Below are 27,725 nucleotides of genomic sequence, written 5' to 3' on the forward strand. Positions count from 1 at the left end.
GAGATTTCCGGTAGGAAAGCCAGAGCCAGACGCGCGTTCTCCACCCGCCCGCCGCGGCCTGCGCAGGTCCTTCTTAGGGAATTGAATGGAGGCCCCAGGCCTCCTCCTCGAGTATCCTAGTGTGACCGATGGCCAGCTCACAAACGCGCAGGGGGTGCGGCCGAGCACGGGCGCAGCGGAGCGGAAGTCCCAACAGCTTTCGGCCTGAGTACGAGGAGCCACGGCCTGGAGAGGTGTCAGTGCCGGGCTGCGGCCCCCGAGGTTCTCGCCCTTGCTAGACTCAACCGTGCGCACCCCCTGCCGGTCCTGTAAAGTAGCCGCCGCTGCGGGAAGCCATAGGTGAGGCGAAGGGTGTGTCTTACTTCAGAGACCCTCTAAAGCACGCCCAGATTCTCTCCCATTTTCCCACTTCTCATGGCTTTGCATGCTGCCCCACGTAGCGTTAGCCTGTATTGAGTGGCTCTTTTTCTACATTAAGAAAACAGTTTGTTGATGTTGCACGATATGAAAAAGTACTGTAGCTCCCTGAATGTGCATGTCTTTCAGATGGGTAACAAATTACATTGGGTCATTGTTCAACTTTATTAATATTTGTAGAAACAGAATTTGCATCTATTTTTGCCTATCAAATGGACAATATTTGTATTTATGTATATATGTATTTGCAACGGAGTTTTTCTCTTGTTGCCCAGTCTGAAGTGCAGTAGAGTGATCTCGGTTCACTGCAACCCCGCCTCCTGTGTTCAAGTGATTCTTCTGCCTCTGCCTACTGAGTAGCAGGGATTACAGGCGGGCGCCACCAAGCCCGGCTAATTTTTGTATTTTTAGTAGAGAAGGGTTGTCACCCTGTTGACCAAGCTGGTCTTGAACTCCTAACCTCAAGTGATCTACCTGCCTTGGACTCCCAAACTGCTGTGATTACAGAAGTGAGCCACCGCGCCTGGCCATGTGTTAAAATGAGACTCTTAGTGCTTGTGAAAATAATGAAAGAACGACTTTTTCATACATATTTTTTAAATGTAGTGTATCAGCCTTAAAAGTGCTCATATGGGAACAATTAAATAATTGATGGCAACGCTTTCATTGCAATATTTTGCAGCCATGAAAATAGCTTTTCAAATGATATTTTATTTCAAATCACAGCATGTTAACTGTTATGTATATTCTGTGATGATGGAAATTTCACTGGCTATCTGTGTTGTTTAAAGAATAACATCCTTTCTTCCCTTCCCAAGTTCTGTATCATCAAATACAGTCAGGCAGATGTGGGTCAAAATATCACCTTGTTACTGATAAAATTGTTTAGAGAAAATAGTGTTGATCTGCAGCTAAGTAGACTGCAATAATTTGCTCCAGAATTTGGCATAGTCTGTCATCACACAGATGGACAACCTTGGACTCCCCACACAGGTATACAGTCCCCTTATTCTATGGAAGACAGCTGACTAGAACATAAATCTTGCAAGCAGAGACTTGAAAGAGAGAGCCCAGAAGCAGCTGAGCTCATGTGTCATCTGCTACTCCTCTTCTCCACAGAGGAGAAATTGTAGCAATAAAGCTCCAGGCCAGAGGCATTATGTGTAGAATTAACTCCACAGGAAACACGAAGTCAGGGAAGGCAATTACATGCTCACATGTCTCAAGAAGAAGAAGAAAATCTGAACAAACCACTAACCATTAAAGAGAGCACAAAATAAATTTTACTGAACCTTCAGGGAATGCGTTATCCCGAAATATGTAAGATGCTTCAACAAACAGATAATTAGGTTAAGCTTCCCAGTTCATTCTATGATGGTAGTATAACCTTGACACCAAAATTGGATAAACAGTACAAAAAAAAAAAAAAAACCCAGCAAAATTACTAATGAACATGGGCATAAAAAATCTGACTAAATGTTATATTTACTCAGTAATATAATATGACCAGATTTATCAATTATATAATATATAATTGATAAGTAATGTCATATTACTATGTATTAATATTCATTACTATATATAAACTATATAGTAATTAGTAATGTATTATTATTTGTATATCATTTGTATATTACTTATATAAGTAATATATTTCTTATATTTTTATTACTTATATATTATACAATATATACTTGTTTATATATAATACTTGTGTGTGTGTATATATTTATGTGTATATATATATATATATATATACACACACACACACAAGTATTATATCATAACCAAGTTTTACTTATCCAAGAAATGCTTCATGCTCAATATAGAGAATCTATTAATGTGGCCTGGTGTGGTGGCTCACACCTGTAATCTCAGCACTTTGGGAGGCTGAGGTGGGCAGATTACCTGAGGTCAGGAGTTCAAGACCAGCCTGGCTAATATGGGGAAACCCCGTCTCTACTAAAAATACAAAATTAGCCCAGCATAGTGGCATGTACCTGTAGTCCCAGGTGTACTCAGGAGGCTGAGGCAGGAGAATCACTTGAATCTGGGAGGCACAATCTCACCACTGCTCTCTAGTCTGGGCAACAGAGAGAGACTTTGTCTCAAAAAAAGAAAAAGAGAATCTATTAATGTAATATACCATACCCCAGTGATTAAATGAATAAGACAAAGATAGCTGGTATCATCTCTACTATTCCACAATACACTAAAAGGCTTAATAAATGCAGTAAGACACTAAAATAAGTAAATCATGCAATTGGAAATAACTGTCAATACTTATAATATTGTTTTTATAGAAAGTCTAGGAGAATGTATACACTTGTTAGAACAAGAGAACTTAGTCAGATTGCTACATACAAGATCAACATACAAAAATTAGTAGTAGCTTCTATATACCAATAGTTTAAAAACTAAAAAAAGATACTATTCTCCATAGCAAAAGAAATATACCATGTTATCAAATAGGAAGACTCAATCTCATATGTATGTTGCTTCTTTCCCAAATGAAGTTACAATTTAATTCTAACTGAAATCCAAGCAAGATACTTTGTGGAACTTGATATACTTATCCTAAAATTGATCTGGCTAGGTAAAGGACTGAGAATAACCACCATAGTTTTGAAGAAAAGGATAAAGTGAGAGGACTTTCTTTGCCAGATATCGACATTTATTACAAAGTTATAAGCATTAAAATGTGATATTGATACAAACTTAGATAAAAAAGGAATAAAATTAAAAGTTCAGAAACATCTCCACACATATATGATCCATGATTGAAGCAGCATTAGTAATCAATGAATATTTTACTTTTGAATAAATTGTTGGAGACAACTGACTAGAAAATAAATTAGATCCTTACTTTACAGCATACACAAAATAATTTCCATATGGATTAAGAACCTAATTGTGAAAAGCAAAGCATAGCATTTTTTAGAATATATGGTTCCCTTACCCTCTATGCACACCTTTCTAAATAAGCACTCTGTTTTGTTTTGTTTTCTTTTTGTTTTTGTTTTTCCAAGTTTCTTTCTTTGAGGCAGGGACAAGTCTCCTGCTAGGGAATCCAAGTTGTCAGGAAAGCCAGCTGTCCACCTCTATCTCACTTTCCTACTCTAGAAGCTATGAGTCAAAACCAATCTGCCTGGCTTGGTGCGAGACAGATTGGAGAGACGGGCATCTTGGATATGGGTATCTAATTCTCTTACTGTCTGCTTAGAGTTTTTTCAACTTTGTGGCCTTAGGAGCTATTTCCTCCTCATATTTGAGTTCTGGGATATTGCTGATAATAATCTTGGCCCCGTGTATTAGTTTCTGGTTTTCTGTTGGTGGGTGGAGGGAAGACAGCTTGCTTCTGTGGTGTCACTTTGGAACTGGAAATCTCCTGAATCAATATTTAATCCAATCTTATCAAGCATGTTTAACAGAATCTTAGAGCAGAATAATATCTTAACTACCCTAGATGAAAAACACTTTAGAACATTTGAGCTAAGATTACTTTAAAAATTTTTATATTTTGAAATAATTTTAGACTTACAGAAAAGTTGCAATAATAATAAAGTTCCTTTCTACCCTTCATCTATCTTCCCCAATATCAACATTTTTCATAATCATAGTGTAATTATCAAAATTAAAAAATTTACTTTGGTATAATCTTACTGACTCAACTACAGACTTTTTGTTGTTGTTGTTTGTTTTTACCAGTTTTTATATTAATGTTATTTTTTTGTTCCAGGGTCTAATCCAGGATCTTATATTTAATTTAGTTGTCATGTCTCCTTGGTCTCTTCTTATTTGTGACAGTTTGAGTATTTCCTTGTCTTCTATGACCTCAGTACTTTTCAAAAGTACTGTTCAGTTATTTTTGTAAACCGTCCTGAAATTTGGATTTGTTTGATTAGACTGATATTATATCTATTATATATAATATATACTATTATAATATATATATTTTATATATATAATATATATATGTTTTAGACAGAGTCTTACTCTGTCACCCAAGCTGGAGTGTAGTGGTGCAGTCTTTGCTCACTGCAACCTCTGCCTCCCGGGTTCAAGCGATTCTCCTGCCTCAGCCTCCTGAGTAGCTGGGATTGCAGGCACATGCCACCATGCCTGGCTAATTTTTATATTTTTAGTAGAGACCAGGTCTCACTATGTTGGCCAAGCTGGTCTTGAACTCCTGACCTCAAATTATCCACCTACCTCAGCCTCCCAAAATTCTTGGATTACAGGCATGAGCCATTGCACCCTGCCTGAGGTTATACATTTTTGACGAGAATACTACATGCCCTTCTATTCTCAGTCTTTCATATCTGAAAGTACATGAAGTATTGGTGATGCTGGCCAGGGTATTATCCACTGGGCCTCTTCACTGCAAAGTTACCATTACCCCTATAATTAATAAATACATTTGAAGAAATTCTTGACTCATATGCTATTGTATAATATTCCGGGTCTTTTTTTCCCACATATTAGATACTGCTGTTTTACATAGATCATTATTTATTTGAATTTGCATGTATGTATGCCATTTTACTTGCCCACATTTCTTCTTAAAGTTTAGACTATTCTTTGACGTTGTTTTCATCTTCATTAAAGTATATATTTTAGTAGTTCCTTTAGAGCAAATCTCTTGCTAGTATAAGCTCCAGTTTTTTAAAGCTGTAAATGTTTTTATTCTTTTTTAATTTTTGAATGATTATTTGTCTGGATATACAGTTGTAGGTTGACAGTGGATTACTCCCAATATTTTTAATAAATTATTCTACAATTTTCTGACTTTCATTTTAGTTTCTAGGAAATTTGTTCTCATCTTGTCATTCCTTTGTAGATGTTCCCTCCCTTCTTTCTGATTGCTCTCATGATTTTTTCATTGTTCTTAGTGTTCTGTAGTTTCAAGATCAAAATTTTAGAATTTATTCTGCTTTTGATGTATTTTACATCATTGATCTATAGACTCATATTTTTCATAAATAATATTCATAGGCATTATTTTAGTATGCCTTTGCTTTACTGTCTACACTTTCTCCTTTTGGAACTCTAATCAGATATCTGTTAGCACTTTTCATTATGTTTTCCATATTCCCTTTTATATTTTCCATCTCCTTATCTCACTTTAAAACATTTTGGAAACATCTTTCAGACATATTTTCCAGTTTACTAATTGTCCAGTTGTTTTAGCATCATTGATAAAAATACCTTTTTTCAATGCTCCAAATTCCCACCTTTTTCATAAATTAAATATCCATATGTCATAATCTAGTGTCTGTTTCTGGGCTATTTGTCTACAGATCTCTTTGTCTATTCTTCTACCAATACCATATTATCTTAATTATTATAGTTTCATAAGTATTGATTTTTTTTAAATCTAATAAGCAAGTTCTCCCACTTGGTTTTCCCTCTTCAAGGGTGTCATGACTATTCTTGATCCTCATTTTTCCCCCAAATACTTTTTAGAATCAGCTTGTCAAGTTCCACAAAAACAAAGTTAAGATTTTGATTGGGATTATATTGAATATATAAATCAAGTTGAAAAGAATGGACTTTTCACACTTTGAGAGTTCCAATATATGAAAATGGTATATCACACTGTTTGTCTAAGTCTGCTCCAATATCTCTCATTATATTTTGTAGTTACATTAAATAGTATTTTTCTGGCTGGGCATGGTGGCTCATGCCTGTAACCCCAGCACTTTGGGAGGTTGAGGAGGGTGGATCACAAGGTTCAGGAGTTTGAGACCAGCCTGGCCAATATGGTGAAACTCTGTCTGTACTAAAAATGCAAAAATTAGCGGGGTATGGTGGCATATGCCTGTAGTCCCAGCTAGTCAGGAGGCTGAGGTAGGAGAATTGCTTGAACCTAGGAGGCAGAGATTACAGTGAACCGAGATCGCACCACTGCACTCCAGCCTAGGTGGCAGAGTGAGACTGTGTCTCAAAAAAAAAAAAAAAAGTATTTTTTCTGGGGATGTCTTGCATGTGTCTTGTTAGATTTATTTCTAGGTAATTAATATTTTGTGTGATTATAAATTATATTTCTTTAAACTTTCATTTTTAACTTCTTTTTGCTAGCATAAGAAAGGAACTTGACTTTGTATTTAGCAATATTACTTAATGTTCTTTATTCTAATAATTTATTTGTACATGAGCTTGGATTTTCTACATACATAATTATATGTGACCAATGACAGTTTTATTTCTCCCTTTTTAATCTGTATACCTTTTCTTCTTGCCTTATGCCACTGGTGAATTACTATTTCGGAATAATGTTAAATAGAAGTAATGATAAGCATAGTCTTTTTAAGCTTCCAATCTCAAATACAAGTTTTCAGGTATGATGTTTACTGTAGATTTTTATGGATACCCTTCAGCAGATTAAATAAATTCACATCTATTCCTACTTTGCTAAAAGTTTTCTTTAAAATTATGAAAAATGTTGCAATTTACCAAGTGCTTCTACATCTATTGCAATACAGGGGTAAATTAAATTCTAGGAGAGTTTAATCTCTTAAGGAGAGTTTAATCTCTTAATGTGGCAAATTACATTAATTTTTTTGTGGTTTTTTTTTAGACAGAGTCTCACTGTCACCTGGGCTGGAGTGCAATGGCGTGTTCTCCACTCACTGCAACCTCTGCCTCCCAGGTTCAAGAGATTCTCCTGCCTCAGCCTCCTGAGTAGCTGGGATTATAGGTGTCTGCCACCACACCCAGCTAATTTTTTGTAGTTTTAGTAGAGACAGGGTTTCACTGTGTTGACTAGGCTGGTCTCGAACGCCTAACTTCATGATCCGCCCACCTCGGCCTCCCAAAGTGCTGGGATTACAGGCATGAGCCACTGCACCTGGCCTACATTAGTTTTCTTTTTTTTTTTTTTTTTTTGAGACAGAGTCTTGTTCTGTCACCAGGCGCCAGGCTGGAGTGCAGTGGCACTACATTAGTTTTCTATTGTTAAATCCAAACTTGCATTCCTGGGACAAATGCAACTGCCTCAAGTAATATGCTTTTTATATATCGATGGCTTTATAATATTTAGAATAATTTTCTAATGCTTAGATTTTTACATTTTTGTTCTTGAGTAAATTTGGCCTATAATTTTCTTTTTCATATTGTCCTTGTTAGCGGTTGATATTGAGGTTAGTGCTAGTCTCATAAAACAAGTTGGAAAATGTTTCCTCTTTTTCTACTCTCTGGGAGAGTTTGTGAAATACTGAAACCATGCCAGTTTGACAGGATTTAATATAAGGAGTTGCTTAGACAAGTACTGGAGAACTAAAAAGGTAAAGATGGAAGTACAGCGACAGAGCTAGGAAAAATAGGAAGTAGCTACCAGTTCTAGGACTGTAGGGACAAAGAGAAAATACTGGGTCATTAGAAACCGTAAGCTTGGAAAAGGGACTTAAGATCTGGGACGCAGACCTCTAAAGAGTGGTGCTACCTAGCTGGTGCTGGTACCACAAGAGTCACTCCAAAGTCTCAGGTAGGTTGCAAACCATGAAAGGGCTATTTCATGTCTAGTTTACTCTTACAGAAAGTATATCCTTTCTTAAGACATTTTACTTCCACTGGAAAATTGCCCTAATGCACTGAATTTGTTAGAGCAAGACACCAGTACCATATGTAAACACCCAATGTTCACAATGAGAATGGCACTATCTACCTGTGGCATGGTAGGCCACTGGCTATCCCTTTTATGTTTTCTTTCTTCCTTTTTTTTTTTAGACGGAGTCTCTCTCTGTCCTGAAGGCTAGAGAGCAATGGTGTGATCTTGGCTCACTGCAACCTCCGCCTCCTGGATTCAAGTGATTCTCCTGCCTCAGCCTCCCAAGTAGCTGGGATTACAGGTGCTTGCCACCACACCCAGCTAATTTTTGTATTTTTAGTAGAGACAGAGTTTTGCCATGTTGGCCAGGCTGGTCTCAAACTCCTGACTTCAAGTGATTCACCTGCCTCAGCCTCCCAAAGTGCTGGGATTACAGGCATCAGCCACTGCACCCAGCCCCCTTTTATGTTTTCCATGAAGTTTGCTGAATCTTCTCATTCCCTTAAGGCTTCTTTCTCATTTTCTTTGATCATTTTTGTTTCTTTCTGTAATTTTAAAGTGATTTCAAGAGTAACAAGTGATAGGCCGGGCATGGTGGCTCACACCTGTAATCCTAGCACTTTGGGAGGCCAAAGTGGGTGGATCACAAGGTCAGGAGTTCGAGACCATCCTGACCAACATGGTGAAACTCTGTCTCTACTAAATATAAAAATTAGCCAGGCTTGGTGGTGCATGCCTGTAATCCCAGCTACTCAGGAGGCTGAGGCAGGAGAATCACTTGAACCTGGGAGGCAGAGGGTGCAGTGAGCCGAGATCGTGCCACTGTACCCCAGCCTGGGCAACAGAACGAGACTCAGTCTCAAAAAAAAAAACAGTAACAAGTGATAAGTACATGCAATCAATAAACCATCCTTAACCAGAAATCATATATAAAATTAATTTGTTATAAATGAATTCTGTGTATTTGTATTAAATTATTCCTTATAAAATAGTTGTATTTAAATTCATTTGTAATTTTAACATCTCTATTACATCTTTTAATTTCAATGTTTGTTTTATAGATTCAAAGGAAAAACATGAAAATTAATATCAAGTTACAATTTTGTTTTGACATAAAACATATGAGCAAATAAGATGTCTGAAAAGGAGGGTATGTCAGAAGAGCTAGAGGATACTATTAATCTATTTAGGAAGGAATCTAGATCACAGTCAATGAAGGATCCTGGCTTTATTAAAGAAACATCTAATTCTATAAACAAAGCTTCTGATTACCTGGAAAAGAAATCTTCTAGCCAGATTTATGAAACACATCCTAGACGGGATACATTAGAGTCAACCTCTTCCTCTGGAAGCAAATATAAGAGAAATGAAGAACAAAAGAAAAATCTTCAATTTTCTGAAACAAGCACTAGAACAGAAACGTCACAGAGTTTATCATCACTAACTGGAAGGACTGCAGAATATCAGGCTTTGGTTAACTTCGTATCTCATGATACAGCAGGAGAAGTTAGTCCACAAGTCTCTGAAGAAAATCAGAAACAACTTAGCTTAGAGGCAGATAACTTTACAGTTACCCTTGAGGCCAAGGGTTTACAGGAATTTCCTAAGGACATTTTAAAAATCAAATATGTAAAATACCTATATTTAGACAAGAATCAAATCAGAACTTTTCAAGGGGCAGATTCAGGTGATTTGCTAGGACTTGAAAGCCTATCGCTGCAAGAAAATGGATTATCATCGCTTCCATCTGAAATTCAGTCGCTTCATAATTTAAGGATATTAAATGTCAGTCACAACCACATATCACATATACCTAAAGAAATGTTACAGCTTGGGAATATCAGACAACTCTTTTTTAATAACAATTACATTGAAAATTTTCCTTCTGACTTAGAATGTCTTGGAAACTTGGAAATTTTAAGTTTGGGTAAAAATAAGTTAAGACATTTACCAGATACTCTGCCTAGTTTAAAAAATTTGAGGATTCTCAATTTGGAATATAATCAGTTAACAATATTTCCTAAAGCTCTCTGCTTTCTTCCGAAGTTAATTTCACTAGACCTTACTGGAAACCTGATAAGCAGTTTGCCAAAAGAAATTAGGGAACTTAAAAATTTAGAAACACTTTTGCTGGATCACAATAAACTTACCTTTCTGGCTGTGGAAATTTTTCACTTACTCAAAATAAAAGAACTCCAACTGGCTGACAATAAATTGGAAGTTATTTCACACAAAATTGAGAATTTCAGGGAACTTAGGATTCTTATACTTGATAAAAATGTATTGAAAAATATACCAGAGAAAATATCTTACTGTGTAATGTTAGAATGCCTTAGTCTTAGTGATAATAAATTAACAGAACTTCCTAAGAACATCCATAAGCTTAAAAATTTAAGAAAACTTCATGTAAACAGAAATAATATGGTAAAAATAACTGACAATATCTCACATCTTAATAATATATGCAGTTTAGAATTTTCAGGAAACATTATCACAGGTGTTCCCATTGAAATAAAAAACTGCCAAAAAATAACTAAAGTTGAATTGAATTATAACAAAATAATGTATTTTCCAGTGGGACTGTGTGCTTTAGATTCTCTTAATTATTTGAGTGTTAATGGAAATTATATTTCAGAAATACCTGTGGATATATCTTTCAGTAAACAACTGCTTCATTTAGAGTTGAGTGAAAACAAACTCCTCATATTTTCTGAGCACTTTTGTTCTCTTATTAATCTTAAATACCTGGATCTTGGTAAAAACCAAATAAAGAAAATTCCAGCATCTATTTCTAATATGATATCACTCCATGTACTTATTTTATGCTGTAATAAATTTGAAACTTTCCCTAGAGAATTGTGTACTTTAGAGAATTTGCGAGTACTTGATCTTTCAGAAAACCAATTACAGAAAATCTCTTCAGACATCTGTAAATTAAAAGGAATACAGAAATTAAACTTCTCAAGCAATCAATTTATATATTTTCCTATTGAACTGTGCCAACTTCAATCACTGGAACAGCTGAATATAAGTCAGATAAAAGGGAAAAAGGTGAGAGATTGGTATTCTTTTTTAATCCTTTTTTTTTTTTTAATAGAGATGGGGTTTCCCCATGGCCAGGATGGTCTTGATCTCCTGACCTTGTGATCCACCTGCCTCAACCTCCCAAAGTGCTGGGATTACTGGTGTGAGCCACCCCGCCTGGCCTGAGAGATTGGTATTGTGGGCTTTGCATGGAAGGAGGGATTGGAGGGGATCAGAATCTAAGCTGTGGTGTATCTGTGTGTAACATATGTGTATTTTAAGTTGAGCTGGAATATTTTATTTTTTAAATGAAAGGCTTCCCCCTCCCTGCTAAATATGGCTTATAAATACACTTCTCAATACAAAAGCTGTACAGGAAAGTATTTCATTAAAATGAAACATGAAGCAATGAAAGCTGACAATCCTATAGACTCATTTTACTTCTATAATTGTAAAAAGAGTTCTTAACTTATGAACATCATATAAACACATTATTGAAACTTTGGAAAGTGATAGAAGTAAAAGAAAAATCATTCCACGAGCATATCATTGTATTATAACTACTGCCATATGTTGATGCCTTTGGCATCTGGCATATGGCTTTTAGCATTTTTTCCCATTATGCATATTTGTTTTATAAGGAATTATAAGAGACTACACACTCAATTTTAAATTCTTCTTTTTTAATCAATAAGCATTTCTCTTTGATATAACAATCTTCCCAGTAATTGTTATAACCAGTACATGATTTATAGATCTAATCCTCTTGTGCATTTATGAATGCTAAAATTTTTCTTCATAATAATGCTGTGATGAATTTTTCCATAAATACAGTCTTTATCATATTTTACACTATTTCCTTAGGAAATTTTCCCTGAAGAATTGCTAGATCAATGAGAATTAACATTTTTAGAGTTTAGCATTTTATCTTACTGAAATTCTAAGAGTAAGTTTTATGGAAATAATTTTTTAAAAATTAAAACATTTGGTGGCTCATGCCTGTAATCCCAGCCCTTTGGGAGGCTGAGGCAGGTGGCTTGCGAGATTAGGAGTTAGAGACCAGCCTGGCCAACTTGGTGAAACCCTGTCTCTACTAAAAATACAAAAATTAGCCGGGCATGGTGGCACACGCCTGTAGTCCCAGCTACTCGGGCGGCTGCGGCAGGAAAATCCTTTTAACCTGGGAGGCAGAGATTGCAGTGAGCCGAGATTGCGCCACTGCACTCCAGCCTGGCAACAGAGCGTGACTCTGTCTCAAGAAAAAAAAAAAAAAAAGAAAACATTACTGATGTATATGAAGATCTTAGTAAACAAAAGAAAAGAACACAGCTATTATCTAAGACAAGACTATCCAAAGTCTACTCATAAAAGCCCTAATCCTATGAGCATCTGCTCAAAAAAAAGGGAGGAAGAGAACAGTGTCTATGATCAAATCGCTTTAAGAAGCACTAGGTTTTTCTCTTAAAGAATAGCAATGAATATTGATCTATTAAAAGCTTTGAAGAGTCCTGCACTAAAGAAACCAGTTTGTCTCTATTTAACCCATATTCCCAAACTTATTTGACCATTTTTAACGTAACATGTATCATATAATACATTTCCGGAAAAGCTACTCCGGGGAATACTTGCTTAAGCAGATGGAATGAATAATGATATACCTGGTGTTTAAAAGTTGATTTTGTACTAAAAGACACTTTTTAGTTCTGTATATAGCCATCAATTAATTCATTTTCTGATTCATAATCATCTCACTTTCTCCTCTTGTAAGATAACTGTTGGTATCTCCAATGTTATGTCCTTAACTTTCTCTTTTTTATTAACTCTTTTCTCACCATACCTGCTAGTCACTTACCTGCGGATTATCCCAAAGTCTACGTAACTAGAGCTGATCTCAGATCAGCGCTATAGTCCCATAGTTCCCATATTTTTTCCTGGAAATTATACATGTTCTATTCTTTTGTGGTCACACACTCAATATAACTTCAAAGTCAATTTATTTTTCTTCCATCTTCTTTTGAAACTTCACCATTTCTGTTTGTGATGCCAGTTTTTCTTTTAAACCTGCCAGGCTAAACCTCATGAAATCATTCTTGCTCTTTTTCCATCATCAGGTATACCTCATATTATACCAAAATTGTATCATTTTTCCTCTGAAAAAGCTGTTGGATTATCTCCCTCATTTTCCAGTGTTACTGTCTACAACCTGTTCCTTGGGTATCACTCACTTCATGCATCGATTTATGCCAGGAGCCTCCTCCCTTTTAGCAAGGCTTATCAAAGTTGTCAGACTTCATTGCAGAGGACTGTTTTCCATGTATCATACTTGCCTGTCAGGAATCCAAATTGCAAATCTGTTGCCTACTCAAAGTGAATGGATGCCCAAGGGAACAGTCCACATCTTTGCAACATCATTGCAAAGGTCATCAGATGGAAAAAATGATTTACAAGAACTGTCAAAAAGAATATCTCACGTAGTTGAAAATATCACTTGACCACCCCCTTGGGGTGGAAATGAAATGCCCAAATAATTAATTTATATAATAGCATATGGTCACTAAACAGTCATCTGAAGATGAGTCAGGTTAATTGAAGGGCTTTTATTTTGCTAAGGGTTGAATTAGAAGCACTGGCAGATCGGATAGGTACTTGGGTGTCACACAATATCTTGTGGGTTTTAGCTAGAAGGAAGAGTCAGTCACAAGGAATTTGTGACATAATAAAAATATCTCCTTTTTGGGCTGGGCGTGGTGTCTCACACCTGTGGGAGGCTGAGGAGGGTGGATCATGAGGTCAAGAGTTCAAGACCAAGGGATGGTAAAACCCCATCTCTATGAAAAATACAAAAATTAGTCTGGTGTGGTGACATGTGTCTGTGATACCAGCTACTCAGGAGGCTGAGGCAGGAGAATTGCTTAAATCCAGGAGGTGGAGGTTGCAGTGAGCTGAGATGATGCATTGCACTCCAGCCTGGGTGACAGGGCAAGACTCTGTCTTAAAAAACAAACAAACAAACAAAAAACAGCAGTCTCCTTTTTAAGACGAAAGCAACAGACAAAACTCTTTCATTTGATTTTAGAAAAAGTTTTAGTCATGTAAATATGTATGTATTTATAAAAGTATAATTGTTTAATCTTTGTTACAGTTAACAATACTTCCAGGAGAGCTGTCTAATATGACTCAACTTAAAGAACTTGATATCTCAAATAATGCAATCAGAGAGATTCCAAGAAACATAGGAGAATTGAGAAATTTGGTTAGTTTACATGCACACAACAATCAAATAAGTTATCTTCCACCATCTTTGCTATCTTTAAATGATCTCCAGCAACTAAACCTGAGTGGTGAGTGTTGAGCATAATCAATAAGCATAATCAAATGTAGAGTATTAATGTCTGAGTTGTAAATTTTACTGACAAGGTACAGAATGCATAATCAATAAGTAGAGTATTAATGTCTGAGTTGCAATCTGACAAGATACAGATTGGCAAAGAGTAAACATAATGTATTAAGTGACCATTAGAAGGAAATGAGTGTCCCAGGTACAGAAAATGAGAGCAAAGTATAAGGTCCAGTTTCTAACTTGAAAGAGCAGGAGAGCCTGAACATATTTTCATTTCTTTTCTCTCTTCTCTGCCTATACCCAGTCATTCAGTATTTCTTCCCTTTCTGAACCGACTTCACCTCTTCCTTTCCATACTCCTAAACAACCTCAGGTCAGCGTTCTCTCTGCATTTCCTTCTCTATTGGCTCCCCTGATACTTCTCCTATACCCTATAATACTCTAATATCTTACATGGAGTCATTTACAAGGCAAAGCATTACAATATTTAAAACAAAACAGTCTTAGTCTTAATGACTTGCTTCCAAAACATAGAGTATGGAAAGGAAAAAAATTATAACATTATCTTGGAGAATACTGGCAGAGAATGTGTTATCCAAGAGATAAAATTTAACATAATTAGTGATGTCATGTGGATATGATATATCTCTCGTATAATGTGATAAATGCACTTCACCTCTGTGGTATTCTTTCCAAAAACCCATAACCCCAGTCTAACAATGAGAACATATCAGACAAATTCAAACTATGGTACATTCTATAACATTCCTAACCAGCACTTCTTAAAACTGTCAAGGTAGGCATGGCACAGTGGCTCATGCCTGTAATCCCAGTACTTTGGGAGGCTGAGGTGGGGGGATCACCTGAAGTTGGGAGTTTGAGACCAGCCTGATCAACATGGAGAAACCCCATCTCTACTAAAAATACAAAATTACCTGGGTGTGGTGGCATATGCCTATAATCTCAGCTACTTGGGGGGCTGAGACAGGAGAATTGCTTGAACCCAGGAGGTGGAGGTGGCAGTGAGCTGAGATCATGCCATTGCACTATAGCCTGGGCAACAAGAGCAAATCTCCATCTCAAAAAACAAATAGCCCAAAAAACTGTCAAGGTCATGAAAAACAATGAAAGATTGAGAAACTGTCACAGACCAAAAGAGACTAATGAGACAATTGTATGCAGTGAGATTTCCTGAAACAGAAAAAGTACACTGATGGAAAAACTAATGAATCCAAAAAACGTCTGGAGTGTATTTAGTAGTACTGTATCAATATTGGTCTCTTAGATTAAGCAAATGTAATATGATAATGTGAGATAACATTAGGAGAAACTAAAACTAGATGAGGAACACACAAGAACTTGCTATAATCTCTGCAACATTTCTGTAAATCTAAAAGTATGCTGAATAAACAGTTTAGTTTAAAAATTAACATCACGGCTGGGTGCGGTGGCGCATGCCTGTAATCCCAGCACTTTGGGAGGCCGAGGCAGGTGGATCATGAGGTCAAGAGATCGAGACCATCCTGGTCAACATGGTGAAACCCCGTCCCTACTAAAAATACAAAAATTAACTGGGCATGGTGGTGCGCGCCTGTAGTCCCAGCTACTCAGGAGGCTGAGGCAGGAGAATTGCCTGAACCCAGGAGGCGGAAGTTGCAGTGAGCCGAGATCGTGCCATTGCACTCCAGCCTGGGTAACAAGAGCGAAACTCCATCTCAAAAAAAAAAAAAAAAAAAAAAAAGGAAAAGAAAAATTACCATCACATTTACTCTATAAAGTTCTTTGCTATATTAAAGAGGATAGACTCTGTCTCATTTTGCCACCCCTAGGAGAGCAAGGAACCACAGCTCTGTTTCTATAAACACTCTTTTTTTGCTCTTAGCATGCGGACATCAGAAATAATTTATGACCTGGCTGGGCAAGGTGGCGAACGCCTATAATCCCAGCACTTTGGGAGGCCGAGGCAGATGGATCATGAGGTCAAGAGATAAACACCATCCTGGCCAACATGGTGAAATCCCGTCTCTACTAAAAATACAAAAATGTCGGGTGCGGTGGTTCACCCTGAGGTCAGGAGTTCAAGACCAGCCTGGCTGTCATGGTGAAACCCCATCTTTAAAAAAAAAAAAAAAGGAATAAAAATACAAAAATTAGCTTGGCGTGGTGGCGCGCGCCTGTAGTCCCAGCTACAAGGGAGGCTGAGGCAGGAGAACTGCTTGAACCTGGGAAGCGGAGGTTGCAGTGAGTTGAGACTGTGCCACTGCATTCCAGCCTGGCGCCTGGGGATGGAATGAGACTGTCTCAAAAAAAAAAAAAAAAAAAGAATTTATGACCTGCTGGCATTGTGAGTGGCCTCTGGTACTTTGCCAGCAAGACATAATAGATGTTATTTACCCCCATAGTTTTCTTTTATAGAAAGATGTAATTCAATTCTAATTTTTTTCTACTAGGAAATAATCTGACAGCTCTACCTAGTGATATCTACAATCTTTTTTCACTGAAGGAGATAAATTTTGAGGACAACCCTTTGCTGAGACCTCCAATGGAAATCTGTAAAGGAAAACAGTTGTATACTATTGCCCGCTATCTACAGAGAGCAGATGAAAGAGATGGTAGGTCATGAGTGATTGACTGTCTTACAAGTTCTTTCTTTTTCAATTTAATTTAATTTAATTTTTTTTTTTTTGAGACAGAGTCTCACTCTGACACCCAGGCTGGACTGCAGTGGCATGATCACAACTTGCTGTAGCCTTGGACTCCTGGGTTCAAGCAATCTTCCCACCTCAGCCTCCTGAGTAGCAGGAACTATAAGCGTGTGTTACCTTACCTGGCTAAGTTTTAATTTAAAAAAAAATTTTTTTTTAAGACGGGGTTTCACCATGTTGGTCAGGCTGGTCTTGAACTCCCAACCTCAGGTGATCTGCCCGCCTTGGCCTCCAAAGTGCTTGGATTACAGGCATGAGCCACTACACCCGGCCTTAATTTTTTTTTTTAGTAGAGGGGGTCTCACTATGTTGCCCAGGCTAGTCTTGAATTCCTGAGCTTAAGCAATTCTCCTGTATTGGCCTCCCAGTGTTGGGATTACAGGTGTGAGCCACCACACCTGGCCACAAGACACTATCTGATAAGAATTAAAAGATGGTTTGCTTTAATTGGAGGCTTTCAATCTGGCAGAGATATGAAAATATTTATCATCTTTCTTTTCTGAAGGTTAGAAATTTGTTTTGACAATCCAGATTATTTAATCCAGGTCCATACAAATTGAGCCACTGAAAATAGGCAAATCCAAGTGGAGGGGTGGGCTGCTTCTTACCCACTGACCTTAATGGCCTTCAATAGGTGTTTCATTGAGGTTGTGGCCAAACTCAAAATCCACACACAAATCTGTCAGTTCTGCTCAGTTCTACCAAATGTAGTTCTTCTAAAAGACATTTGGAGTTGGGTGTGGTGGCTCCTGCCTGTAATATTAACACTTTGGGAGGCCAAGGCAGGAGGATCACTTGAGCTCAGAAGTTCAAGACCAGCCTGGACAACATAGTGAGATCTTGTTTCCATTTTTAAGAATAAATAAATAAGACATTTTGCCTTGAGGGAAGTCCATGGAGCCATTCCACTGATGCCAGTGAGTCTTTGGCACACTATGAAAGTCTGTCTGAAATCTTCAGACAGTCTTTATCCCATCTGTCCTTGAGCTCTCCATTGTGTGTTTGATTATTTCTGAGAGCAGCCCCTTTTTCTTTAAAATGGACTAGATGGAGACTGGTTTCAAGTGTCTGGGAGAGAATCTTCACTGTCCAGTTCTTTCCTTGGGGCTGGGTTCTCAACAGTTAGGCTTTTCCAACTAGGACTCTGATTTGCCACTTGTCATCACTAGTCAGAGTGAATATGGATTTTGGTCCTCTAATTTAATGCAAGAGACCAATCAGTATTGATCCAGATTTGGGTAAATGAAATACCCAAAACTGTCCCTCAGATCATTCTATCATGTACCTTGTCTACATAATCAGGAGCTTGTACTAATGTAATTTCATAGTGAGATCGTCACGAAAAATCACTTAGTCCTTAAAGTCACAATATACATCCATATTCATGGCTGTCATTTAGAAGCTTTTGCAAGACTTGGGCTTCATTGATAAAGAAACTTAAAATATAAAATTAAAAGCTACAGTAGCTGTTTTCTTTAATTTACTATGCAAGTTGATTATCCTAATTATTACTATAAAAAGGGATATTTTATGGTAATTCTATTTTTATAAAATAAATATTTTAGGGTTTTCTAGGATCCACAAAGTATTTCTGTTAGGTACAGTGCTTTAGAGAAGGGGGACTGGTTTAAGAGAGTTCTCAAAATTTCAGCCATTTATCTCCTTTCCCTATGCCCAAGAAGCCTTCATACTGCAGGTTTGGCACCCAGTGAGGGCAGAGAGAAGTCAGCATGGGAGATGCTGACTTTATTCTGCAATTAACAAATGGAGCCTTTTTCTTAAACCTTTACTTAGAAGATTTGAATTTTATATATATCAGTAGCATGAAATATAACCTGAGGGAGTATATATATAATCGTTTTATAGAACATATTTGAAATGAACATGGGGGATGGTACATCCTGAGTTCTGAAAATTCTCATTGGCTGGAGGTAGTAGCTCATGCCTGTAGTTCCAGGACTTTGAGAGGCCAAGGCAGGAGGATCCCTTGTGCCCCAGAATTTGAGACCAGCTTAGGCAATACAGTGAGACCCTATTGCTTCTCGGCCTTTTGGCTAAGATAAAGTATAATGAGACCTGCTCTCTACAAAAAATTTTAAAAACCGAAGTGGGCAGATCTCTTGAAGCCAGGAGGTCGAGACTGGCCTAGCCAACATGGCAAAACCCCATCTCTACTAAAAATACAAAAATTAGCCAGGCATGGTGGCACACGCCTATAGTTCCAGCTACTGAGGCAGGAGAACTACTCATCAGGAGGCGCCTGTAGTTCCAGCTAATCCCGTGGTGGAGGTTGCAGTGAGATGAAATCCCAAAACTATACTCTAACTTGGGTGACAGAGCCAGACTCTATCTCAAAATAAGTAAATAAATAAAAAATAAAAATAATAAACTAGCCAGGCATGGTGGCACATGCCTATGGTCCCAGCTACTTGGTGGGGTAAAGTGGGAGAGTCATTTGAGCCCGGGAGGTCAAGGCTGTGGTGACCTGTGATTATGCCACTGCACTCCAGTCTGAATGACAGAGTGAGACCCTCTCTCAAAAGAGAAGAAAAGAAAAGAAGAGAAAAAACTCACAGTACCTTTCTCAAGAAAAATGGATCCTGTTCAAGTTACCTGGAAGTTTTAATTTAAAAAACTAAATTGGCCAGGCGTGGTGGCTCATGCCTGTAATCCAAGCACTCTGGAGGCCAAGGTGGGTGGATCACCTGAGGTTGGGAGTTCAAGACCAGCCTGATCAACATGGTAAAACCCCGTTAAAAAAAAAAAAACTAAATCACTAATTGCTCAGCTAACGTATTAAATAATTGACTTGATTATGCATATATACACCATATTTATAGCAGATGTGAACTTATTTTCCCAAGTTGGTACATAAAGAAGCACATAAAATTGTTGCCCACATTCTCCACCAAACAAAACAAGACATACCCATACTCATTAAAAAGCCAGAATTGAAGGAAGAAGTCAAATGCATTTCAAATCCAGAAGAAATCAAAGGGCTTGGGAATCACTTTAAAGTTCCTTATAAATATTCTTTAAAACAGCCATTTTAAATGTTGGATTTTTCAGATTTTAGAAAAAATGGAACATATGTTTCAAATTTCAGTCATATTTTAGATCTGCATTGTCATTGTCTTTTTTTTTTTTGAGACAGAGTCTTGCTCTGTTGCCCAGGATAAAGTACACTGGTGTGGTCCCACCTCACTGCAACCTCCTCCTCCCAGGTTCAAACGATTCTCCTGCCTTAGCCTCCTGAGTAGCTAGGATTACAGGCACACATCAACACACCTGGCTAATTTTTATATTTTCACTAGAGACAGGGTTTTGCCATGTTGGCCAGGCTGCTTTTGAACTCCTGACCTCAGGTTATCCACCCACCTCAGCCTCCCAAAGTGCTGGATTACAGGCTTGATCCACTGCGCCCAGCTAGCATTGTCATTTTCAATTTTACTTAACATATACATTTCATAGAAGCACAGAAATAAGAAAACTAGATATAAATTAACTCAAAATAGATTATCTTTTTCAAAATATATACATTTTCTTTTATGTCCAAACATAGAGAAAGTCTTAGAGAAGATATTCAACATAGTTGCCAACAACATCACTGAAATCAATTTTGAATTTTTATGTCAAAAATTAAACCTGGCAAACTCAGAAACTGATATGCCTACAAAGAGGTATGTATAAATGACAGCATTTGGTACAAGTTTATTCTAATTCTGATTTATATCATGTTGATATTGCATGGTTTTGAAACATTCATGTTAACATAATCTCTACTTTGCTGTAGAAAGTCAATTTTAGTTTATTACATGTTTGTGATCCATGTTGGAAAGCCATTTAGCATAATAAAGAACAAGGGCTGTGAGGACAGACTGACTTTTAATCACAACTGGCTTTGTGACCTTTGGCAAGTCTTTAACTTCTTGGTGACCTTGCTTCTTCACTGGTAACAAGTAGGACAGTTGTCATGAGAATCAAGTGAGATCAAGCTATAAAGCATGTAGTATAGTAGCAGTAGTATACCTGTTTACTGGAAATAACCAACAATTATGATTTTGAGGTCTTGAGAACTGAATGTAAATTAATTTGTGTGTGTGTGTGTGTGTGTGTGTGTGAGGAACATGGCTGTTTATTCACCTGGGTGCAGGTGGGCTGAGGCTGAAAAGGGCGTCACTGAAGAGTGGCGGGATAGGAGTTGGTTTTATAGGTTTGGGGTGGGTAGTAGAAAGTTAAAGAATAGATCAGTTCCAGTGGTGGGGGTAGGGGCAAGGAGTATACATTACCATAAGTTCAGTTACAATGGCGATGGGATAAGGCATAAGAGTAGTTGAGATGGTAGGGTGGGGCAGAGGGATATTCACAGAGTAAGAACAGTTAAGATGGCAGAGTGGGGTGAAGAGTATTTACATTATTGTAAGAACAGTTAAGCTGGCAAGGTGAGGTGAGGAGTATTCACATTATCATAATAACAGTTAAGATGGTAGGGTGGGAAGAGAAGTTTTGTATCTGAGGGAAGCTCCTTAATGGCAAACACAGGTCAGCAGTGCGGGATAATCAGCCAAGGCAGGCAGGACTTCAGACTTTGGGTCCAGGGTTGCACATGTGACATGGTAATAGCCCCATAAAACTGCATACCTCAACCATACCTCGGCTTTCTGTTGAAACTGCTCTCTGTAACCCTAATGTGAGAGGCAAGCAGTCCAAGGTCTGTAATTTCCACCCTACTCAGGCAATATGTAAACTAACACTTATCTTGACTTCTGTGAACCACTTAAGTAACAATTGGAATGTCGGAAGCCCCTCACACTTACCCCTGAAGAGGAGGTAGTTTACAGAATGTCCAAAGTCCACTGGCCCTTGGAATGTCTGAAGCCTCTCAACACCACCCCAACCCTCTCCCCCGACGTAGTTTATGGGCATAAAAGGTTTTGACACCCTCCTTTTGGGGCCACAGGTTGGAGAGACAGGAGTCCTCCGTGGCTGCTGGCAATGAAGACCCTACAATATGGCATACTTTTGTCTTGGTGTTGACTTTCTATGCTCGCTCCAGTACAACACACATGGAGGCCTGACATTCCTGTCTTTTTATACATAGAGAGAAAGAATTAGAGAAGGGGGGTGATAATAGGTTTTGGGGGGTAGGGAGTGAAATTGTTTCTCAAGCCTTCTTCAAGCGGGATTGGGAGTGTTGAAGGAACCTAAAAATGGGAAAGAATTTAGACTGTTGGGAGATTTCAGGGAAAGGGGTGATATTGTGGGGTTGTTAGAAGGAGTATCTGTCTTATTCACTGGTTATTGCTTGTATACAATTTTGCAGGAATTGAGAGATTAATTGGAAAAACACAGGGTTCAAATAAGAAAAGGAGAAAGATAGTATTAGAGGACTAAAGACTGGAAGAAGCCATGACTCCAGTTAGAGAGTGTCCAGCTAGGTCCAGAATAACCATTTGCCTGATTAATGAGCTTTTGGGCTCTTTTAATTTATTGATGGCATTATATACAAGGCCAGGCTGGTTTACATAAAAACAGCTTTCTTTAGGAATAGGCCAAGACCTTTTTTGGCAGTCAGTAAATTAAGTCCTCTGTGGTTTTGGAGGACAACTGCAGCTAGGGAATTTACTTGAGCTTGAAGGAGGGATAGTGATGGAGTTAATTCTCCAATGCTAGCAGAGAAATTATTAGAGAGGCTACGGAAGGTCCCGATTCATGTGGTAAGGCCTGTGCCAAGTGCAGTAGTAAATTATAATGCTACAAGAAAGGGGATTAATGGAATGAGCCGCTTGTGTTGTATTGGGACCATAAGAGGAACAGGGAGCTTTTGTCCCCATTAGCAAACTGAATTTTGGGAGTAAGAAAAACTAGGGTACAAGTGCCTATCTAGTTGGTAGGAAGGCAGATGTAAGAAGAACCACATGCATTGGAACCAAATCCTTTTCTGAGTGCAAAAAAAAAAAAAAAGAAGAAGAAGAAGCACAGAGGAAAAAATGGTCCTTGGCTTAGACAGAACTAGAAGTGTAAAGTGAAAAGATGAGAAAGTGTTCTGAGGGGGCTGGAGCTTTGGACCCAAATGCCAAGGGAACCAGCAAGAGCTGTGGCTATTAAAGGTTGTAGTGGGGCTTGGTAGGATAACGATGTGGAGGGAGAGCTTTTGTTTTCATGTTGTATGAAAAAGCGGGTGGTATTCATAAGCAACTACTTAACTTTTATTAACAAGATTGGGTATGAGTGGAGAACAGGAACCATATTAAGAGTGCAATATTAGCTGTAATTGCCTGGAGGAAAAGTGTAAACCGACAACTTAAACAAAAGCAGGGCGTGTGAAAGTCAATGAGTGCAGTGAATTTCAGTACAGTTAGAAAATAATAGAAACAGAGACTTTTTGAGTTATGGTTTAAGTAGTAGGGGTGACTGCATAAAGCTGGAGAAGGTGAGGAGCTGAAAGTAAGTGTGTGAGGTGTAAAGAGGAAACTTTGGAGGTTGTGAGAGCTATAGAGGGTAAGTGGGGCATAGCCTGTGATTTTGAGGGATTCTAAGAGTATTAGGGCGGCAGCTGCTGCCACTCGTAGTCATGAGGGCCAGTCCTGGACTGTGAGGTTAGGTTGTCTGGATGAAAAGGCTACAGGCTGTGGGCCTGGCTCTTGTGTAAGAATTCCAGTGGCACAGCATTTTATTTCTGCTGTGTAGATAGAGAAGGGTTGAGAGGAGTTGGGGAGCGCTAGTGTAGGGGCTGCCTCTAAGGCCTTCTTTAGCAACCTAAAGGAAGAATGTGGGAAAAAATTTTGGTTTATGGGATCAGCTAAGTTTCCTTTTGTAGGTTTATAAAGTTGTTTGGTTATGGGGCAAAAACCTGGTATTCAGATGCAAAAGTATTCTACAATGCCTAGGAAGGAGAGAAGCTGTTGTTTAGTGGATGGGGTTGGGGTCTGGGAAATTAACTGGATATGGTTGGCAGGGAGAGCATATGTTTGCTGGCGAAAGATTATAACAGATGGGGAAGAAATTTGGGCTTTAGAAGAAGCATTTTTGAGGTTAAGAACAGAATAATGAGTTGTGGAAGGGAGTATGGAAGACAGGAGGGTATAGGGGTTTGGTACAACCGAGTGGATGGGAAGTACAATCTGATTGATGAGTCAGAGTTTTTGGACTATCCTGCAGAGTTTGTCTGGTTTTTTTTTTTGACAGCTAGGATAGGGGAAGAAACCTGGGCTTTGGAAGGGGATACCAGATACCCCTTTGAGCATAGATGCTGAAGAAGCAGGAGGGTGAATTAAAAGGGCATGTTGCAATAGATGGATAACAGGCTTTACATCTTTTAAAGCCTGTTGTGGGATGGGGTACTGGGCAGGGTAAGGGTGGTTAGGTTTTAAGGGGATACTAAAGGGTGAGTGTCTCATAGCAATGGATCAGAAGGCAGTGTCCCACACCCTAGGGTTAAGGTAGGGGGACATATGGGGAGGTATGGTTTTGGGGAGGAGGGTGGCAATGAGGTGTGGCTGTAGCCTAGGAATAATCAAGAAGGCAGACAATTTTGCTAGGATATCTTGGCCTAACAGGGGAACTAGACAAGTGGGGATGATGAGGAAAGAATGTGGAAAGGAATGCTGGTCTAATTGACACCAGACTTGGGGATTTTTGATTAATTCCCACAACAGTTATGGAGGCCAAGGAGACAGGTCCTTGAAAGAAGGCAGTGTGGGGTGGGTGGCCTCTGTGTTGATTAAGAAGGGGATGGACTTACCCTCCACTGTAAGAGTTACCCAAAGTTTGGGTTTGGTGTCCATGATGGTCCAGGGGGCTTTGGAGATGCCTGGGCAGCATTAGTCTTCAGCCGCCAAGCCAAGGGTTGGAGGTCCAGGAGTTCTGGTAGCAGCAACCTGAGTTGGACAGTTGACTTTCTTTGGGGGCCCCTCAGAGATGGGGCAGGACTTAGGAGGAATCCTGGGCTGCAGGCATTCCTTGGCCCAGTTTTCTGACACTTGAAGCAAGGTCCAGGAAGGATGGCTGGACACTGCAGTCTGTGGTGTGGCTGGGGTTTGTCTTATGGCAGAGGCAAGTATTTGTAGTTTGAGATGCGCTGCCACCAGGCAGATTTTTCCCTATTATTGAACACTTTGAACGTGAGGTTGCTTAATTCCTGTTGTGGGGTTTGAGGGCCAGATTTTAATTTCTGTACCTTTTTCTAATGTTAGGGGCTGACTGGATGATAAAATGCATACTAAGCGTTCTTCAGGGGTGAGAGTAGAAGTAAGGATGACATTTAAGTTACTCCAGGTGAGATTATAGGACTGGGTTAAGTTACTCCAGGTGAGATTATAGGACTGGGTTAAGTATTGGAGGATTTGATAAAAAGGAGCCTAACCGGTGGCCAATTTGGGAAAGGTTGGACAAGGAGAAAGGAATGTGCACCTTAACTATGCCTTTAGCTACAGCCACCTCTTGAAGGGGGAATTGTTGGGCAGGGACAGAGGAGGTAGCCAAGGGACTAAACTGTAAGCTGAACTGTGTATGAGGTAGGGAGGTGACAGGAGGGGCATAAGGATGTGGGTTGTGGGCAGAGGAAGAAGAGGAAGGCTCTCGGGGGGTGGGGTTAGGTCCTGGATTAGGGCCTGGTTTGGACAGGCAGGGAGGAGAAAGATTGGAAGGGTTAATGAACAAGGAGGATTTGGGGTTATTGGCAGAGGAAGTTGGGGCAGACGGAAGGGAAGGGAAGAGAAGGAGTAGAGATTAGGGAGGGATTGGTGTATAAAAAAAAAATTCCTGAATGTAGGGAATTTTAGACCAGTTGCCCATGTTGCTACAAAAATTGTCTAAATCTTGTAAAATAGAGAGGTTAAAGATACCATTTTTTGGGCAATTGGAGCTGTTGTTTAACTTGTATTGTGGCCATGTAGTGTTACAGAAGAAGATGAGGCATTTGGGTTTTAGGTCATGAGACAGTGAAGAGGCTTGAGGTTCTTTAGAACACAGGCCAGTGGAGAGGAGGGAGGGATAGAGGACGGACGATTGCCCACGGTTCTGGAACGGCAGCAAAGGCAAGGAAAATGGGCACGCCATCCAGCCACTTAATAGGCATCCCTAGTGGAGCCTGAGTTGAACCTCCTCATTGGTGAGCGGCCAAAGACAGCATCCTCTACGTTGACCTGCCACCAATATCAGTCATGAACCTGGTGGGCAAGTGACTAGAGTGAACGTTTCCATTATAGTCAAACCCCTATGGAAAACTGGGTCCCTAGATCTGTGACCTGCATAGGATTTTTCCAGTCCTGAGCCACATGGAAGAACCTGGTTTTTCCTTGTCTTTGTGGTGGAAAAAGGATGAAACCGAAAGGGGGAGGAAGTGGAAAGGACAAGACAAAAGAATGGGAAAGCAAAAAGAGAGACTGTTTACCAAAATAGCCGGTGGTGTGCATCTGTGGGTTGGTCTGATCACCCCACGTCGGTAGATAGATCTCTTTATGAAACTTGGAACAGGGGACTAATCTCCCATAGATGTTCCCTTGTCTGGGATTTCGGCACCAAATATTAAAACTCATACTTTGAATGAAGAGACCGCCCCCCACACCCAAACAGGCTTTGTGTGAGCAACATGGCTGTTCATTCACCTGGGTGCAGGTGGGCTGAGGCCGAAAAGGGCGTCAGTCTGAATGGTTGATTTTCTTTTTTCTTCTCTCTTTTTTTATTTTTTTCACTCCCTGCCCCCCTCCCCCTGCCTTTTTTTTTGAGACAGAGTTTCACTCTTGGTGCCCAGGCTGGAGTGCAGTGGTGCAATCTTGGCTCACTGCAGCCTCTGCCTCCCAGGTTCAAGTGATTCTCCTACCTCAGCCTCCCCAGCAGCTGGGATTACAGGCAAGCGCCACCACGCCTGGTTAATTTTTGTGTTTTTAGTAGAGACAGGGTTTCTCCATGTTGGCCAGGCTGGTCTCGAACTCCCGACCTCAGGTGATTCACCCACCTTGGCCTCCCGAAGTGCTGGGATTACAGGCGTTAGCCACCACGCCGGTTGTTAATTTTCTGTAAGGAAACAAGGGATGGGCTGGAGCTAACATTAACTTTCTACGTGCCAAGCTCCATGACTAACTTTTATATAGATTCTTTTCACCAATTAATTTCATTCTCACCTTAGTCTGGTAAATTGGTTTGAAAACCTAGATATACAATATTTAAGGAGTTAAAAGCAATGTTCTTAATTGACAATTCAAATAATTATTAGCAATTTTAATATATGTTAAACATTAATATTTAACTATTAATATTATTAATCATGTTTTTCAGCACTGTTTCATTAAGTGAGAGAGCCCACCAAGCATTTGTTGTATGGAAAACACAAAGTAACAAATTATCACTAACTGCTGCAGCTTTAAGAGATCAACTAATTCGAGCACTAGCTATGATAGGAGCATATGAAATTATGGACAAAATAACAGCTTTAAATCTTTTTACACGTGTAATTAAATTCTAACCGGTGGATCAATATTAAAAACTGAAAACTTTTGATGCACTTATAATTGAAAATGTTTTTGAACCATCTCACTTCACTTTATCATACAATGAATTGCATCTCTTTTCTTGTGTTCTTAAGAGATGATGACGACTTATAACTACCACTCTAATGTTATCATAATAAACTGCCACTCTAATGTTATCATAATAAAATATTGCAGACATTGGTGTGTTTGTTCTGTTG

The 27,725-nt window shown here is 38.9% G+C and overlaps 1 protein-coding gene and 1 long non-coding RNA gene across 5 annotated transcripts in view; one reads left to right on the top strand and one right to left on the bottom strand.

Moving 5' to 3' along the window:
• LRRD1 (leucine rich repeats and death domain containing 1) lies at positions 1-27,705 on the top strand. Of its 3 annotated transcripts, XM_035254946.3 has the most exons (6): positions 1-339; positions 9,028-11,017; positions 14,133-14,331; positions 16,781-16,942; positions 20,598-20,715; positions 27,314-27,705. In XM_035254946.3, exons 2-6 carry the CDS (start codon positions 9,101-9,103, stop codon positions 27,498-27,500), a joined length of 2,583 nt encoding a protein of 860 aa, XP_035110837.1. In that variant the 5' UTR covers positions 1-339; positions 9,028-9,100; the 3' UTR covers positions 27,501-27,705. The 3 variants fall into 3 exon arrangements, with proteins under 3 accessions (XP_035110837.1, XP_054093758.1, XP_035110838.1); XM_054237783.2 differs by lacking the exon at positions 9,028-11,017; XM_035254947.3 differs by lacking the exon at positions 16,781-16,942 and having other exon boundaries at positions 207-339.
• LOC108593038 (uncharacterized) overlaps positions 1-27,725 on the bottom strand; it is a 66,703-nt gene that overhangs the window by 22,025 nt on the left and 16,953 nt on the right. The window contains exons 2-4 of one of the 2 annotated variants that reach the window (XR_008473533.2): positions 26,859-27,052; positions 9,239-9,311; positions 2,418-2,524 (exon numbers count right to left, since the gene is read on the bottom strand). This is a non-coding gene — a long non-coding RNA (uncharacterized LOC108593038). The remainder of the gene's footprint in view (positions 1-2,417; positions 2,525-9,238; positions 9,312-26,858; positions 27,053-27,725) is intronic. The other variant, XR_008473535.2, reaches the window with a different exon arrangement.

The sequence above is a fragment of the Callithrix jacchus genome, chromosome 11, assembly GCF_049354715.1.
Source record: "Callithrix jacchus isolate 240 chromosome 11, calJac240_pri, whole genome shotgun sequence".
Lineage (NCBI taxonomy): Eukaryota > Metazoa > Chordata > Mammalia > Primates > Cebidae > Callithrix > Callithrix jacchus.

Coding starts and splice junctions, on each gene's coding strand:
- LRRD1 (XM_035254946.3), top strand. CDS start 9,101: ATGTCTGAAAAGGAGGGTATGTCAGAAGAGCTAGAGGATACTATTAAT. Junction 14,332..16,780: donor CCAGCAACTAAACCTGAGTG/GTGAGTGTTGAG, acceptor TTTTTCTACTAG/GAAATAATCTGACAGCTCTA. Junction 20,716..27,313: donor ACTGATATGCCTACAAAGAG/GTATGTATAAAT, acceptor CATGTTTTTCAG/CACTGTTTCATTAAGTGAGA.